General features: G+C 46.3%; 1 protein-coding gene across 3 annotated transcripts in view; it reads right to left on the bottom strand.

Annotated features, from left to right (window-relative positions):
- ABTB3 (ankyrin repeat and BTB domain containing 3) overlaps positions 1-18,517 on the bottom strand; it is a 318,330-nt gene that overhangs the window by 44,315 nt on the left and 255,498 nt on the right. For 2 of the 3 annotated variants that reach the window (XM_065938459.1, XM_065938467.1), the window contains 3 exons: positions 5,772-5,937; positions 3,438-3,527; positions 1,389-1,490 (listed from right to left, as the gene is read on the bottom strand). In XM_065938459.1, coding sequence (XP_065794531.1) covers positions 1,389-1,490; positions 3,438-3,527; positions 5,772-5,937 — 358 coding nt within the window. The remainder of the gene's footprint in view (positions 1-1,388; positions 1,491-3,437; positions 3,528-5,771; positions 5,938-18,517) is intronic. The other variant, XM_065938463.1, reaches the window with a different exon arrangement.

Genomic DNA, 18,517 nt, shown 5'->3' with positions numbered 1-18,517 from the left:
ATCTGTGAATAAAGTGGCAGAATGAGCTTCCAGGAGTGCTGCCGCATATGACTCCATTCTGGCATTCTTTAAGATACCTGGGTTTCCTAAAAATGGAGATTCTGTCCATGCCAGATCTCACAGTGAATGTGCTGTCAGCACTGCTGATGTAAAATGAGGGGGAAATGCCTGTTTTACCTGCAAAGGACTAGCTGAGGGCATAGTCAGGAGGGGCTGCCTACTTGGCATTCCATCACATGGAGCAGAGAGGTGACCTGACTTCCGTTTGGCTTTGCGTGGCTGCCCGCTGCTCCTATTCCTGATTTAAAGGTTGGGGATGCCACTGCACATTAAGGGATGTTATTTGTATCCACTAGGCCACCCTCCAACCCCTTCTTTCTTAGATTCCTTTACTAGGAGTGGGCTGGTCATGATGTTCTACAGGCAGAAGTCAGATCTTGGTGTGACATGTCACACACTCAACCTCCTGAAACATGCCTTTGATGTATGTTAAGGATTCCCATGACCTAGGAAAAAACAAAGGATTCCTATGGAACTCCAACACTGCCGAGGGGTCCCTGCCATACTATTTTCTGCTCTGTGTAATTCTCAGAGGTTTGGACCACATAAAAGGAGGGGAGTTCCTGATGTTCCTGAAACTCAGCATTCACTATGGGGCCAGATGTGGTCAGGGAACCAGGGGTGCCGATCTCTTTATTCCAATGAAGTAAAGTTTTAAGATCTAGAATGAACCGAGTTTAAGATCTAGAATATACTGGAAGGTTATCCATTGAACACCAACTCTACAACAACCAGAAATGGTGAGGGCAAAACTTATGTGCCCAAAGGATCTTGGATGAGGACATGTCTCCATATTTGGGTATCTGTTTCAGAAGACACACATGAAGACCCTACCCTAGACCTCTTATGTGGAATTCTTATGTGGGATCCAAGCCCATTTGGAACCACTCCCTTGGCTACTCGGCTGCTTCTTTCCACTGCTTGGAAACCCCTAGACTCTATGCAAACACTGGGGTCACACCTAAGGGAAGTTTCTAAGGTCTCACACCAGCCACGTCTTAGGTTCACGTTATGATGAGTAAAAATGAACAAATCCACAAAATCATAGCTCAGGCCCCACCCTTGAGCAACTGGGAACAACTTGGAAGGTTTGCCATTCTGTGTGTAAGGCTGCATGTAGGTATGTGATAAGTTCATATTGGTTAAAGCCAGGCCATATAGATCACTCCACATAGTATTTTCATTCATATGATATGAATGTGCTGTATTTCATTGCAGTTAACCAATATGAATCTCTGGGGGAATAGGCATGCCGGGAGAGGTATAGATTTGTGTAATGAAAGAGGTACAATTAAAGGTCAGGTGTGGATAGGGAAATACGTTAATACCTGAACTACAGGAATATGTCCATGCAACACAGCAAAAGTCAAAGCCGTCCAATGGCGGGTCTCGGGGTGGACGGATGGATATTTATGAGGAGTACTGACAACCTATAAACAAATTGAAATTATTTTCAAAATGTGACCTTCACAATACTTAGACTAGCAAATCTGACCTATCTGTGGCTGGGCACGCGGGCTAGAGATGTACAAAAGGATGTCCTGGAAGGCGCCTTGGGCAATGCTGGAGACGGACAGGGTACTGACTTTATATCCTCTGTGCACAACAGAAACTCCTTTGCTGCCCATCAGAAGAGAGTTAAATGGGTGACTGCTGACTGCCTCTAAGGAGTCTTGAAGAAACTGTAATGGTGGCTACAGACAACCAGCTCCCCTGCCCGTCTCCTCTTCCTGCCTAAGAGAGGGCGGGGCTTCTGAGAGCTATAGGATGTCAGGTGAGGCCGCCACCATCACATCCATATCTTTAGGGGAAATTCTCGGCAGTGGCAAACCCCACACAAGGGGAGGTCTGCTTCGAGCTTCCAAGCCAAACAAGACCACCTCCCTTCTGATGGAGGAAGATCACCACCTGGTCACAGCTCCTCCCACACTGTCCTCATTTCATGCTTCTGCTGGCTTCCTGGTTGACGAGGACCCTCATGCTACTGGAAACCTAGGCACAAACCTTCCTCGGGCATGAATGAGAAATCTGATACTGGCCTTCCCACATGGGGACCTCAAAACACCCCAGACCAAGAGACAGGCTGCAGGACAGTGGACAGGACAAGTTAGGGTCCCACAAGCTTGTCTGTCACCCACCCATGGCTTTTCTTCTAAACATTCCCGGGCCATACAACTGTGATGTCTGCTGCTTTCACAGGAGTTGAGTTCACTAATCACTGGCTAGGCGAGGACCTTGAGTTGGGAGCTATGGGATGGGCTAGAGGACCAGAGACCCAAAACTGAGGAGCTCTTGGAGGGATGTGCACGGTGCTTGGGGATTCATAGCAGGGAACAAAAATCCCCAATACTTGAAAACCTATAAGATCCCAAATGGTTTTGGATCCAAAACCATGTCTACTGCTTGTTTTCCTTAGATGAATATAAAGCACACTTTTTAAAAAAGCACAGTACTAAGACTACAAGAGCATCTAATTTTGAACTAAAAAAAAAAGTTTTCTGGAGTGGCTGAGGTAGGACTTCAGCAAGTCCATCAATCTTCCCAACTTCTGAACTGCTAGAAGAGAGTCAGTTGTTTTATGTTTCTTTTCTGTGAGAGTGGGTCTTAAGACAGCATAGAATATGGTCAAGAAGTATAATTTCACCTATCATAAGCCTTGAGGGGGGAACCAGTATTAACTGAATTCCAAACTGATGCTCTTCTATATTTATTTCTCCCAACAACTCTCTGAGATGGGTGTGATTATTCTACCATTTCACAAAGGGGAACACTGTGGCTCAGGAAGGGGAAACTACTCGCCCAAGCAGAAAAGCAAGTTACTAAGATGCAGCAGTTTCAGAATTTGAACCCACATATCAAATTCTGAAGCCTGTGGGGGCACGCTTTCCACTATATCACACGGCCTTGAGGAAGCTCTGCAATTAGCTTTAAGAACCGTGGCTTCAGAAAGCCAACCAAGTGGGCCAATCAGGATTCGGTGAGGGAGGGTGGAAGATCTGGGGGTCACAGGAGACATGGACCAGCTTTGTATTTGGCAGTGGGAAGGGCTGGTGGTTCAGGAGAGCTCTCTCTGCCGGATCCCAGGAGGAATGGATCAATGGGAAGAATCAGAGACTCGGTATTGCTGAGCCAAGGGAAAAGTTAGAGCTCTGTGCAGCCGCACGGGTTGTTTTAAAATGAAAAATGCTTGCAGGCAGCTCCTTGGAGTCTGGTTGGGCTGGGGCCTCAGGATGGAGGAAATCCAACAGCTGGTCTGACCTATTTGCTGGACTGAGCACCCTCAGTGGTGGCTCTTGAGAGATAAAGCCCCCCTCTCTTTGCTCGCCTTCCCCGGGGACTGCCAGGCCCTGGGGCCCTGCAGCCCTCTGCACCCTCACCTCCACGTTCAGGTCAGCTCCGGCATCCAGCAGCATCTGAACCATCGCCTCGTCCCCACGGACACAGGCGTACATCAGAGGGGTCATGCCCTGCGGTGGGTTAAAAACCAGAGAACGGAGAAGGTTTACAAGGGGGCTGTGTCACTCGACAATAACAAACGGAAACTTACTCATGTGAGACTATGCTTGTTCTCCAAATCCAGCATTCTAAAGTAAATGCACAGTCCTTCATATTTTGAAAACCAACATGGAAGCAAGAAGGGAAACATAAATTGTCTTTTTTTTTTTTCATTTATTTGGGCTTAAGTTGGAGGATTTTGTTTGTGTGTCTTAGGGTGCAACAGATCTAAGAGTGTTTGCTAAAACAAGTGGTTGGTTTAACTGAAACCTCTTAGGAACTTTCTGGATTCTGTAATATCAGCCCTAAGCTATCTGATCGATAAATACTGTTTCCATGGCATTTTCTCTCTCAGGATTTAACAAGTGTCATCTTTGCTCATTATGGTCTACTGGTCAGTGTCAAACGAAATTGGTGCCTCTGAGTATGACCCTAGCACTCTATCTGATTTGACGTTATCATTTACAAGTAAAAGGCAAGCGAATGAGGAATGGTTTTCAGGAATTCCATATTTGAGCATGATGCCTGCTTATTACAAAGTACCATAACCAACAGAAGTAAGGGGTAGATTTTTCAATAAACAGTGCTGTGAAGGAAGCTATGTGGGAAAATGTTCAAGTTAGAGCCTTATCTCATACCATACACCAGATCATTTACAGTATGATTAGAGATATAGAGAAAAAAATTAAAACCAAAAAAGGCATCTAACTGAATCTGTTTCTAAAACGTATAAAAGTAATGGAAGAAATCACAAAAGAAAGTCATGACATTGTGGACGTAAGATTGAAAACATAAGCAAAATTAAGAGGTAAACAATAAATTGAGACATATGTGTCACATTATAACAAAGGGTTATATGCCTAATATGTAAAGAGCTCTTTGAAATAAAGAAGAAAAGCAATTAAGCTCTAATGAAAAACAAGGAAAAGAAAGTAAAAGATTAATAGGGTACACATAAATAGTTGGAGAGTGTGTACAAGGAAACAGTCTCTGAGGAAGTAATTTGAGATTGAAGACCTTAAGATAAATTGATGCATTTGAGCAAGTGTTTCCACTTAAAAAATTTTCTCTAATGAAATAATCGGATTTGAGCAAAGACTTGAGTAGATCTCTCTCAGTACTATTGATGTAAGTAATTAGAAACAATCCAACAACTGAACTATGTTTAACTGAACAAATATGACCACTTTGTTAGTTGCTCAGTCGTGTCTGACTCTTTGCGACCCCAGGGACTGTAGCCCCCCAGGCTTCTCTGTCCATGGAATTTTCCGGGCAAGAACACTGGAGTGCATAGGCCTTTTCTTCCCCAGGAGATCTTCATGACCCAGGAATCGAACCCAGTTGGCCTGCATTGTTGGCAGATTCTTTACCATCTGAGCCAATGTATCCATTTGCAGTGATTTTAAAGAGAACATTTAATGATATTATGAAGTATCTTTAATATAAAATACTGAAAAAAAGAAAAGTACAATAAATACGTTTTTTTTAAAAAAAATAATGTGTGTGTATTAGGGCTCCGTGGTATTGCTCAAGAAAATTACTAGCTCATATCCCTTCCCTGGAACTTGCTGCATGAGCTGCTCATGTGAGAAACAGCTCCATCTGTCTTGTGATTTTCCATCTGGGGCTAACATTGGAAGCTGCTGTTTGTTTTCTCCACCCGTGACATCTTCACCCACATGGGGACATCTCCCCAGTAGACACACAAGCTCTCTGGACCTCACTCTTAGGGGTTTGGGAGATGGCTGGCTAATTCTGAGGCGTCTCCTAGGGTCCTTCAGAATGACTTTTGTATATTTTAAACATATCCTGAAAGTTTGGTGAAAATCTGCTTGGATTAGTTCCATGATGCACTAAGAGGCCGGCAGAGAACTAATTTTAACCATGCCGGAAAAAGGACTTGAAGGACACATGCTAAATATAAATGATAGTTATTTGGATGATGGCATTATTTCCTTTCTGGAATAAGTCTATTTTTCTCTATTTTCCATTTCAGCTGCAATGATCACGTGAAACTTCTATAAAGATGAACAAGGCTACTTTTACAAGATATTTAAAAAACTTAAAAAAATAAAAACTAAGGGAAAAAACCACCACCACCAACAAAATCACCCTACATCGCCAGTAGAGGGAGCCTCTATTCAGTGCCTGCTGCTTCCCTCACCCTAGGGCGGGGCACATGGTGGAGGCGATTCAGACACTGCGAGGGCCCGTACCTGTTCGCTCATGGTGTTGATCCCATCCGGCCCCAGAAGAGACACTGCCTGCTTCACCAGGTCCGTCCGCCCACAGTTCAGCATCCGGAAGCCCAGGTCCTGCTTAAACTTGGCTTCGATGGCCACTGCGTCCAGCTTCCGAGAAGCGCAAAAGCAGTCGTCGGCCCTAAGGAAGGAAGAGATGGTCAGTTGGATGCAGCAGCTTCACCAGGGGCTGGTCCTTGGAAAGCACAGATCAGGAAGCACCGAGGAGACTTCTCATTTGCTTTTCATGTTAATTGCTCGTTTCTGGGCTCCAGCTCCTGGATAAGGGCATGGCAACTCACTCCTGTATTCTTGCTTGGAGAAACCCATGGACAGAAGGGCCCGGCGGGCTACAGTCCATGGGTCGCACACACACCCAGGCTCCAGTTAGAATACGGGTATCTCTTGATCCTTCCTCCTTTGTAACTGATGCTAAGCCTTGTCTCTCCTCCACTCCCACAGCATACTGAGCTAAGAATAATCGTGGCTAATATGTACTGATTGTATACTCTGGGCTAGGCTCTCTGGTATAGTCTTTACGTGAGTTAGTTCGTTTACTCCCCACATAACCCCAAAAGGTAAGTACTATCATCACCCGCGCCTTTAACCATGGGAAACAGACACAGATACGGGACTCACCCAAGGCTATATAGCTGACAAGCAGTGGAACTGGGATGCGAGCCCAGGGCAGGCTGTGGAGAGCTGGCCTGGGTACCTACTGTGTCACCCTGTCCCCTCATCACAGCTCATACTAATTTGCCTCTTTCCTTGTCTAAATTCTCCTCCAGGCTGGGGACTTTTGAGAGCAGAGACCCTGTCTAACAAGTCTCTGCATCCAGTTCAGACAGCACACAGTATGTGGAGGTGTTAAAAACGTTAGCTGAATGGACACAGAAGGCCTGGAGTTGCTACTTCCAAAGTGAAAGCATGGCAGAGATCTGGCAAAATGAAATAAGAATCCTAATGGTAATATGCATCAGAAAGTAATTGAGCCAGTGAGGCACAGGGAGCCAGGTTAGGGAAGTGTAGGGAGGAGAATCAGGGATTCAAGAAAGGGGTACAAATTCTACTCGTAAAGGATGTCACTTCCTTCTCATGGTGAGTTATCAGATCAAATGACCAAGCATTTACTGAGTGCCTGTTTGCAAGAGGTGCACAAGGCCCGGAAGGGCAGAGGGCATAGGCCCTGGTCACGGGGCTGCCTCGTGATCAGAGACGCGCACCAAACAGAACCAAGGGGATCCAGTAAGGCTTCCTGGGGGAGGTGAACCCTGAGATGTGTCTTAAATAAGGAGAGAAGGACAGAGTGTAGGAGAAGCTGGAGCTGGGCTTGTCCGAGTAAAGGTGTGCACATGAGATGTGGTGGGCTACAGGAGCGAACTGGAGGTTTTAGTGTTTCTGAGGCATAAACTTTCAGGCAGAGGGCCAGGAGCTGAGGGAGGGGCACTTTACTTAATCCTAAGACTATCCTTAAGAGCCACTGAAGGTTTCTAAGCAGGCACAGGAGTGATATGGTTGGAGGGCCAACTCTGGGAGAGAGTGGAGGATGAATTTGAGGGGAGCTGGCCCTAGAGGCGGAGAGAGGTGTTAGTGCTAAAAGAACCAGCTGGATGGAAAGAAGTCACTGCTCAAGCAGGAAGTGACAGAGGCTGAGTGCAGGCTGGGAGGAGCAGAGGACGAGGATTTTGTCTTCTCTATGAGCAGGCACCCATTTCTCAGATGATGGCCCTTGTCCTGAGGCTGGTGAATTCCATGCCCTGCATCAGCGGAAGTCAGCACTGGCACGGACCCCTTCATATTCCTGCTCCTTGCTGGTTCTGGGGGCGGATACTCAGGAAAAGAGCCAGGGGTTCAGAATTCCTGGTTCTAGTCCTGCCTCTTACTAACCCACTTTGTGGCAAGAGGAATGGTTAAGTTTGCCAGGGAACTTGCGTTTTTATTCTTGGGGGAGATGAGAGGAAGTATTGCTCTGAGAGTTTTTATGGCACTAAGGCTCCTCAGTAGGGCTAGGACCTGGGGGAGAGGACCTGGGGGATGAAGAGCAGACGGAATCTTAGGAATCGAGGGGTATGGGTGTGCCCTCGACCTTTCACCGGGTTCCTCATCTATCACTCATTTCAGCTGGCAAAGGAACCTTGGAGGAAGGCTGTCCCGAAATAGGAACCCAGTCATACGTGATGGTAGGGCTCTTAGAGGACTCTAGGAGTTTGCATCTGGCCACCAGAGGGAGCTGATGCAGTGAAGATGGAATCCAGAGAAAGGAAGTGAGGTGTTGACCTGGGGTCTAATCTGCACACAGGCCTCAGGGACTGGGCGTCACGCCAGGCCTCCAAGGACCTGTTTGTACGAGAGCCCTGGGAAGAACTAAGAAAGATATTGGACTTGAACCCAGACTCCGGACTCCAAGATTAAGACTGTTTCATGGCAGGTGGGGGAGCCTAGACCACCCTGGTTGGAAGACTTTCCAGGGAAGCCCGAGAGCTCCGCAGGTGTGGGTGGGCGAGCACTGAAGACGCCAGGTCTGGCTTTAGGCCAGGGCATCAGCACCCATGATGAGGAATTCTAGGGCACAGAATGGGGCTGTGTGCTAGGGTGTCTTAGTCCACTTCATGGGAATTTGGACCTGGGGTTCTTACAGCTAACGTGGCCAGATTCAGCAAATAAAAATACTCTCACAAATACTGAGCAAATTGAGCTTTTAAAAAAAATCTGGGCAAGGGTAGAGCCACGTGCCGTGGTTTGTAAAGAACAGGAAATGAGATCACGGGCCCCACCGAAGTGTAGACAGGGGGAGGGGTGATGCTTGGTGTGGCAGTGGGCTTTATCTAAGGGACACATGTTCCCCACACATAGATTAAGGCAGACGCTTTGGACAAAATGAACAGGACAGAGAGAAGAGGGCTAGATCCTGGGGCACACGTCACAGAAGCTTCCAGAAAGGGAGAGGTGGGGCCTGCAGGTGTTATACTGCGGTGTCTGGAGCCCCGAGGGGGATGTGTGTGCACATCTCAGGGAGAGGGTATCTGTTCTGACTAATGGTAAGGAAAACCTTTCTTGTAACAGACCACTGTCTAACTCTGGAAGAGGTTGCTTTGTGAAATCTTGGGGAGCAAAGATGCTGTGAATTGTCACCATCACTGAATTTGCAATTGCCTCTCCTGTCTGTATCTGAGGCCCTTCTGCTCTCCTCAATGCCTGATTGCCTCTCTTAAATAAGCATCTTTTTTTTTTTTTTTGGAATCAAGCTAAATTCCATGTGACTGGATGAAGGTTACCGAGGTGCGTCCTGTGAGTGGGCACCGGGAGGGGAGCTTATGGAAAGATTCAGACACCACCCCATGTTCATGGAGCTTCCAGACTGGTAAAGCAATAATTCCAGGAACATCAGGAGAAGTGTTTACCAGCTACAGAGGCCCTTGATTTTAATTAGAAAGAGAGAAATGGCAAGAAAATTACTGTCGCTAAGATGATGATGATGATAATTGTTATTACAGGGAGCCAACATTTATTGAATACTTACTATTGAAATCTAAGCTCTTTTCATGTATTAACTCACAGAAGCAGCACAACAATGTGGGTGCTCCTGGGGGCCCTGTTCCAGAGATGAGGAAACTGCCCAAGCTACAGAGCTTGTAAGCGACAAGTCGGGATTTGACCAGGCTGATCTGAGCCCTCAGCCCGACGCTGGCACTTCTCTGTCATGCTGGCATGCCCACACATACAACTCCCTAGTGGACCAAACAGCTTCAGTGGCTTTCAGACCCTCAAACTGAGCATGTCCCAAATGGAACTTTGTATGAACATGTCCACACCCACTCTCCATCCTCATCCTCCTGTCATCCCACCTCCATAAAAGGCACCATTGCCCACCCCGGTGCTCTGGCTAGAACCTCCTCTCATTCCCATATCCGTTCCATCAGCTGTTAATGCTGCCACTCAAATCTCAAACCCCAAATCCACTCACTTCTCTCCACCTCTACCGCTCATACCCTGGTTCTAAACACCAGCATCTCTTGCTCAGAGGTCGTAACTTCAGTTCTATGAAAGTGCTTGTAAGACAGAGTCTTTTCAGGTCTGGGCATATTTTGAAATCTCAGGTCTGTGGTATTCCAGGCAGTTGCTGACAAACAAGGACTGCCGAGCACCAAGCATAGACGTAGAATTTATCTTTCAGGCTCAGAATATGACAGAGCTTTGGCTTGAGTCGTTAGCATGGGAGGATTGGAAAGGGACAGTTATTTAGGTTTTTATACATTGGAAGGTTGTCTTTTGAAATATTTTAGTAAAAGCTTTCCATGTGATTTAATTTGTCACACACACACACAATCACTTTCACTCTTCTCTTTATCTGAACCAGTGTCTCACACAAGTTGAGAGTGAGCTTAAAACATCTATGGGGCAATTCCTTGGAGGGCCAGTGGTTAGGATTCTGGCACTTTCATTGCCAAGGGCATGGGTTCAATCCTTGGTTAGGGAACTAAGATCCCAGAGGCTGCAGGGTGGGGCCAAAAAATTAGTTAAAAAATGTCTAAAGGACCATGTTCTGCCTCTGCTTAACATCTCTCAGGGCCTTCCCAGGTACTGAGAATAGGCTCCAGCTCCCCAGGCTCAGCCTGCCAGGCTACGGGGTACTGGCCCTGACCTGCTCTCCAGAACCTCCCTCCCGCCTTCACTCGCACGAGCAACTCATCTCGCTCTTCGGTCCCTTCAACTGGCCAAGGTCCTTCCCACCTCGAGGATATTACTTGTATAGTTCCCTCTCACTGGAATGCCCTTCCCCTGGCTCTCTGCAGGCCTGGCTCCTTCTTGCTCCTCAAGCATGAGCTTGGATGTCCTGTTCAAAGGATGTCTTCACTGACCATCTAAAGAAAGGTAAATTTCTCTCCTATCTTTATACACCTCAGCTCCAGGCCAGTTTCGTCTGTCTCCTGTTTAGCACCTTTCACAACCTCTGACTATTTTATTGATTTACTTTTTCACTTTTTAAAAAGCTTGTTTTTTTCTTTTTGGCACAGTTTTTAAATTAATTTTTTTTCCACCCCGTGCAGCACGTGGGATCTTCTGACCAGAGATCAAACCCATGCCCCCTGCATTAGAAGGTGGAGTCTTAACCACTGGGCCACCAGAAGGGTCTCTGGCACACTTTAAAAAAAAACTTTTTATTTTATAATGGAGAATAGATGTTATGGACTTTCCTGGTGGCTTAGGGGTAAAAAAAAAAAAAATCCGCCTGCCAATGTAGGAGACACGAAGGAAGATGGGCTGGGCTCCATCTTCCAGGGCTCAGGAAGATGCCCTGGAGAAGGAAATGGCGACCCACTCCAGTATTCTTACCTGGGAAATTCCACGGACAGAGGCGCCTGGTGGGCTACATGGGGTCGCAAAAGAGTTGAAAATGACTCAGTGACTAAACAATAACAACAACAATAGCTAATTAACAAAGCTGTGATGGTTTCATGTGGGCAGCAAAGGGACCCAGTCATACATGTACATATATCCGTTCTCTCCCAAGGGCTTCCCTGGAGGTTCAGTTGGTAAAGAATCCCCCTGCAATGCAGGAGACTCAGGCTGGGGACGATTCCCTGAGGAAGGAAACGGCAGCCCACTCCAGCATTCTCGCCTGGAAAATCTCATGGACAGAGATGCCTGGTGGGCTACAGTCTACGGGGTTTCAGAGTCGGACACGACTGAGAGGCTAAATCACCACCACCACCCCATTCTCCCTCAAATCCCCCTCTCATCTGGGCTGCCACATAACATTGAGCAGAGTTCCCTGTACTATACAGTAGGTCCTTGTTGGTTATCTATTTTAAATACAGCAGTGTGTACCTGTCCATCCCAAACTCCCTAACTATCCATTCCCCCATGAGCAGGTCAACTTCCTGAGGGCAGGACCACAACTATCCTGTTATCTGTTGTATCCCCAACAGTGCCTGAAGCCTCATGTCACTAACTGATGGGTGATCCATGCGTGAACCACTGTTCGGTCTTGAGAACAGACCCCAGGAACCGCCTGTTCATCAAGAATCCCTTGGTCATGCAAAATAAATAATTGTTTCGGTTACTGAATTCTGCTACCCCATGCAGGCAGGCAAACTGAAGCAGGTAAGAAACAATTGCCATAAAGGTCTATGAAAACATGACTTTCTGTTCAGCTGGGTTTGTTAGAAAATTTAACTCTGCAAAATCCTAATTCCTGCAGCGTTCCTGTACACACGACTCAGAGCTCCGTTTACTTTTTCTGGAAAGTCTCTGGGGGATTGGTCCTAGAAGGACCAGCAGGTCCCCCTGTGGCCTGGACAAATGTGCGTGCCTGCCCACGTGCAGGATTTATTTATGCAGAGGTCTACTAAGCCAGTCGCTTAGGGCTTTTCCAGAAGGTAATCAACTCTGTGGTTTTCCCTTTGAGTGACTTTCAGTGATGCCATACAAAATCTGATCAGTTTAAGTAAAAGGTCAGCTAGCAAGGTGGTCAATTTCTCTGATTTCTCAAGGGCCCCGGCCCCAAGAGACTGGGTCAGTATTTCCCACCACTTCAGGAACATGACTTCAGAAAGATGTTTTCCAGGAGGCCTGCAGGCCTGAGGACTGCAGTTAATTGCACTGCCTTTTCTCCTCTGGGAAGGAGGTGGCATTGAGGCGAGAGTTGATACATTCTGCTGACATCTTTTTTTTTTTTCCCCTTGATGCACTCCAACTGACAGATTCAAGCTGGTGAAGTCTCAGACATATTTTATTCACTTATTAGTTTTAATGCTAACATAGAGGTTCCAAGCATGACCTCTGGTTTTTCCCAGCTCTACTATTTATCAGCTACTTGATCATGGGGCAAGTTATTTAACCTCTGTGTTGTTCAGTTTTCTCATCTGTAAAATGAGCTTTTAGTAATAATACCTTCCTTGTAGGATTTTGGGTGGGGATTAAATGAGATAATCCATGTACAGTGCATGGAAGAGAACAGAGCTTAGCATACAGCTCTCATTAAATGTGAGAGATCTCATAATCATTATTACAAATCACAAAGCGAGGTGCAGACTGTAGAAAACACACTATTGTTTCAAAGAAGCAGATTCACAGACATGGAGACTAAAGAACGTTTTAGGAATAGCACTTCTTAAGGCCTCACATTAGACACTGTATCTAACAAACTCTACCAGAATAAAGGCAGCCCTTTTCCTAGTGGGGAAACCTGCCCCAAGAAGGGCTGCCATTCCTGTCCTTTGTGTTTCTGCAAGCAAACTGGAAGTGATGACAACAGCTGGGGAGGGAGGAGGGATGGGAGTCACATTTGATGAAAGCACAATTTCTGGAACAGTTCAATAGCAAGAAAAGGTAGAGCCTCTCAGGATGCAGTGGGCCTACCCAGCCAGGCTCCCAGACCCCTTCACCCCCTCCTCCATCTCTAGGACCAATCTGGACCCCATGGGTGCTAGAAGGTAACTGGCAGCTTCCAGGTTCCCTGAGCTCCAATGGAACGCTGCTAAGTTCCCTAGGCTGTGGGCTCAGAAGCCAGACTGCCTGGGTTTACCACTTGGCTCTGCCCTCTCTCACTGGTAATGCTGCACAAGTGACTTAATCTCTTTTGAGTTTCTCCTGAGTAAAATAGGGACACTAACATTACATACTTTACTCATCTAACAAAGACTTAGAAAGCAACGACCATGGACCAGGCATATCATAAATTTCATACAAATATTCACTTGTTTAACTCTCATGATAACCCTATGATTAAAGTCGCTTAGTCATGTCTGACTCTTTGAACTATAGCCTGCCAGGTTCTTCTGTCCATGGGATTTTCCAGGCTTGCTATTTCCTTCTCCAGGGGATCTTCCCAACCCAGGGATCGAAGCCGGGTCTCCCGCACTGCAGGCAGACTCTTTACCATCTGAGCCACCTGGGAAACCTTGATAAACCCTATGAGAAAGGCATTATTGTTATCAGGAACCTATCTTACAGATGAGGAAAATGAGGCACAGAGAGGTTAATTAACTTGTTCATTGTCACACAGCTAACAAGGAGGAGTCAGGGTTTGAACTCAAGCAATCTGGATCCAGAGTTGGTCCTACTGACTAGTCTTACACTGCCCAGTTCTTAGTGATGTGCTGGCAACCACTGGGTTTCCAAAGGGACTCCCTATAACCCTGGGACCTGTACCCCAAAAGGCCTACACAGTTCCCACAACCATGACCTCTTCATCAGTGATAACCTTCCTGCATGCTCATTACGTACCAGGTGCTGTGTGAAGTACTCAGTTCCCACCACTTCAAAGGATTCTCTCCTTGAAGGAACTGTTGCTATTATTATGCCCATAATACTGGCAAGGAAACTGAGGCCCAAGTCTGAGCGTCTGACACCAAACCTCTGCAACAACGCAGGATGGGCCCAGGGCCCAGCAGCAGACTCCACATCCCTGTCCGGCTTCCTCCTTGCTACCAGGGGTGGGGAGCTTAACCTCGCTCAGCCTCTGTTACGCTGTCTGCAAAGCAGGCGTGATGGCAACTGTACTCACTGTCTCTACCTGCGAGGAGGATTAAAGACGATACTTTTGAACCGCTCAGCACAGTGTGCGACCGTAATTGCCCAAGACATGGGATGCATACTTAATATGACACTATTATGTTATAATTGCACGTCCTCTTTCTAGGGATTTAATCAGGCCATCTGGAATCCCGGTCCCCCTTCCCCATCCTCCAACCGAACAATCCTCCAACTGCACAGTCCTCCAGTCCCAAGGCAGGTCTTTCCTTGCCCCCACTGACAGCTTCAGTTTCCTTGTGTATAAAATGGGGGTGTTGAGCTAGTCAAGCTCTTAGGTGCCTCCAAACATGGACAGTCTCTGAGTTTTTCATGTGTTTTCTAGTGCACATACACCACTACTTACTGGGCAACAGCTTTTTCTCCCTGACTCCATCCTGACAATTTAATTTTCAGTGTTTGCTTTTATTTCTTGCAAATACTTATTACTGCAGCCAAGAGGGTCTCTTGGGAGAGAAGTGTGTCTAGTTTCCCAGCTTACTGGGCACTGGATGAGGTCCAGTGGGAGGAAAGGAGCCCAAGAATTTGCCAGTCTACACTTTTATTCAAAAGCAGCCCAGTGGTTCTCAAAGAGCCACAAGGAAAGCCACCTTCTGTCTCTGCCTGGAAGGGAACTCCAGGAAGGAGGGAGAGATGCCAGGCCTAGGAGCAGAGGAGCAAACTACAGGTCAGTGTATTCCTAACACCCATGTTGCTGACCAGCACAAGGTTTGAAAACAGCTGGAAAACTTTGATGTGGGGCATATACATGTCTCGTTCTTGTCTTACTTCCAGTCGGGTCCACTTATTGATGTTCCTTGCCTGGTTCTGGGATGTCTGAGTTTGGACTATGGACTAGGGAAGGTTGGTATGGAATAAATTCTAGTATCATAGATGGGTATGAAGAAGTCAATATTTTACAAAATCTTGGTTAATTTATTCTGATCACCTATTATATTTCAAGCAGTATTCCAGGCTTACTAAAAATATTTTATTGGTTTTCAAATAATAAGTGATATAATAATAATAACAAACTCATATAGTGTGTATTGTGTACAAGGAATTGTTCTAATTTTAACATATATATTTTATTATATATATATATGCTTTCAATATACATATTTTGTTACATGCATATGTGTGTATGTGCTCAGTTGTGTCTGACTCTTTGTGATCCCATGGATGGCATCCTGCCAGGATCCATGGGATTTTTCAGGCAAGAATACTGGAGCAGATTGCCATTTCCTCCTCCAGGGAATCTTCCCGACCCAGGGATCGAACCCGAGTCTCCTGCATTGCAGGCAGATTCTTTACCATTGAGCCACCAGGGAAACCCCATGATATACACATACACACATATATATGTGCACGCACACATCCACAAATATACTCATTCACACATATGAACTTATCTAATCCTTACTTTAACCCTAGAAAATTTATCTTTGTTGCTCAGAAGAAGAAACTGCAGACAGAGAGGCTAAGAAAACTGACCCGGGTCACAGAGCCTGAGAGTCGTAAGCAGGACTGAGATTTGAACCAGGCAAGCTGTTGCTGGAGCCCTGCTCTTACCACCATTCTGCCCTGTCTCTCTGTGCTACCAAAGGCCTTCCACGCTCTTCTGATTCTATTCAAATGCTGCCTGGGTACCTACTAGATGCCAAGTCCTGGGTTGGGTGCCAAAGAAATCTAGATTCCTAATCACAGGCTTCAAATTCAAGGTTGTCTTGCGGCTGCCCCTCTGGAAAGTTCCCCACCTCCCAATCATTTCTTCCTTCTCACTGTCCCAGCCACAAGGCCTGCTTCCCACTCCATACACACATTTCTCTGCCTCTTTCTTGCCTGCATGCCTGCTGTGTCCCTCACTGAAAATTCTTGCCCCCAAATTGTTCTTTCCTTCAAGTCATATTCTAGACCCAAGGTTACAGCTTCTGGCCTGCAGAATCCCACGAGGTCAGTGCTAAGGGACAACACTCAGCTCAGTACCTTACCTTCCTAAGGAAACTGCAAGCCTGAGAAGATCTCACTAATTTTAGGGTCAAAGGGAGATTGCCTGGAGAAGGCAAAGGCAGCCCACTCCAGTATTCTTGCCTGGGAAATCCCAGGGACAGAGGAGCTCAGCGGGCTACAGTCCATGGGGTCGCAGAGAGTCAGACACAACTAAACGACTAACACTTTCACTTTCACACTAGATGCATTTAGGAGCAGAATTCATGTCTTCTAAGGCCATTTATGGAGAAGGCACTGGCGACCCACTCCAGTCCTCTTGCCTGGCAAATCCCATGGATGGAGGAGTCTTGTAGGCTGCAGTCCATGGGGTCATGAACAGTCGGATACGACTGAGCGACTTCACTTTTACTTTTCACTCTCATGCATTGGAGAAGGAAATGGCAACCCACTGAAGTGTTCTTGCCTGGAGACTCCCAGGGACGGAGGAGCCTGGTGGGCTGCCGTCTATGGGGTCGCACAGAGTTGGATACGACTGAAGCGACTTAGCAGTAGCAGCAAGGTCATTTAGCAAGTCTTCCTATGGATACCTTTAGGTGTTGCAGGTACCTCAAACCAGGGTGACTTTGTCTCCCAGGGGACATCTGGCAACATCTGGAGACATTTTTGGCTGTCACAACTAGGAAGGTGCTACTGGCGTCTAGCAAGTAGAAGTGAAAGATGCCCCTAAACATCCTACAACACACAGGATGACGTCACAACAGTGATTCAGCCCAAGATGTTAACAGCGCTGAGGCTGAGAAACCCTGGTGGAGGGAAATACATTTTTTTTTGCATCATCTCATGTATCAGGCAGTTCTCATTACAGGATTCTGTAAGCGTGACAATAAAATGGTTCCTTCAGAAATGAATCGTGAAATGGCAAATCAGAGAACTGTAGGCCTCACTTGGATAGAGGTCCCCAGGTCCCCTCCTCAACACATTTTCCCAAGGAAGCCAAATTCCTTTTCAGAGCCTTCAAGTCCCCTCAATGAGGAGTTTTTCCCTTTCTTTTGGGTAGCAAAAAGATGAACAAATCGAGACTGTTTTGTGCTAAAGACTGTTTTGTGCTAAAGATCTCAGGTGCTGAGATCTCTGTGCACCTTTCTGAGAAAAAATTATATGATTGCAGCAAATGGAACATGTAACACTTGCAAAGTTCGGAGAAATCTTTGTCCAAAAGATGTGCCTACTTGCTGTTTAATGCTGCTACTGAAGTACAGAAAAGAGCCAGCTCATTAAACCTGTCACGCATAATGTAACAAAAGTGGGATTCCATGTCCTCCTCCCAGCCAATCTTTTCTGCCTTGTGAGATGTAGCAAGGGGCCTGAAAACTTTCTCCTCCTTAGAAATAAATGCTCGGTTAGTGGCAAAACCCACTTTGCCAAAATAGAAATTCTAGGTCTGTTCAAATATGCGAAAAAAGACATCTCAAACACCAGGTGTAGGTAAACCAAACTGGTGTGTTCATATCTGAACATGTTGTCATGTTACTTTGAGTAGAAAATAATGAACTGTAGTTACATGTCTCTTGCTCTGGCATCATGGCTTATTTTATTCTATTATTTGTAGGGTAATTGCTTTACAATACTGTGTTGGCTTCTGCCGTACAACAACTGTGAATCACCCATGAAAAAAAAAGTGAAAGTGTTAGCCACTCAGTCATATCCTGACTCTTTGCCACCCTATGGACTGTAGTCCGCCAGGCTCCTCTGTCCATGGAATTCTCCAGGCAAGAATACTGGAGCAGGTTGCCATTCCTTTCTCCAGGGGATCTTCTCAACCCAGGGATCAGACCCAGGTTTTCTGCTTTGCAGGCGGATTCTTTATATACCCCCTTCCTCTTGAGCCTTCCTCCCACTCATGACTTTAGAGTTGAAAATAAGGCCTTTCCTTACAGAAAGGAGTCACTCTTGATTTTGGCAAGCCCTTAATGTATCTTTTTTTGGGGGCAGAGACTCAGTGCTGTCCTCCAGAATTCTTTACCTTGTTTAAGAATTGTAGAACCTGAATTTTTAGCTGGGCACATGGCTGCCCAAATAAAGACTACATTTCCCAGGTTGCCTTGCAGCTAAGTGCTGACCAATAGGGAGTGAGGGGAAGTGATGTGTGCAATCTCTGGAACAGGCCCTATCCTACATTCCCTCTTCCCACTGGACAGCCATAGCCCTGGTGGGTGGGGTCAGCCATGTTGGACTGTGCAGAGAACGGTATCACCTAA

The sequence above is a fragment of the Muntiacus reevesi genome, chromosome 1 (assembly GCF_963930625.1).
Source record: "Muntiacus reevesi chromosome 1, mMunRee1.1, whole genome shotgun sequence".
Lineage (NCBI taxonomy): Eukaryota > Metazoa > Chordata > Mammalia > Artiodactyla > Cervidae > Muntiacus > Muntiacus reevesi.
Note: the sequence above shows the minus strand (reverse complement) of the source record. Positions and strands in the feature narration are given on the sequence as shown.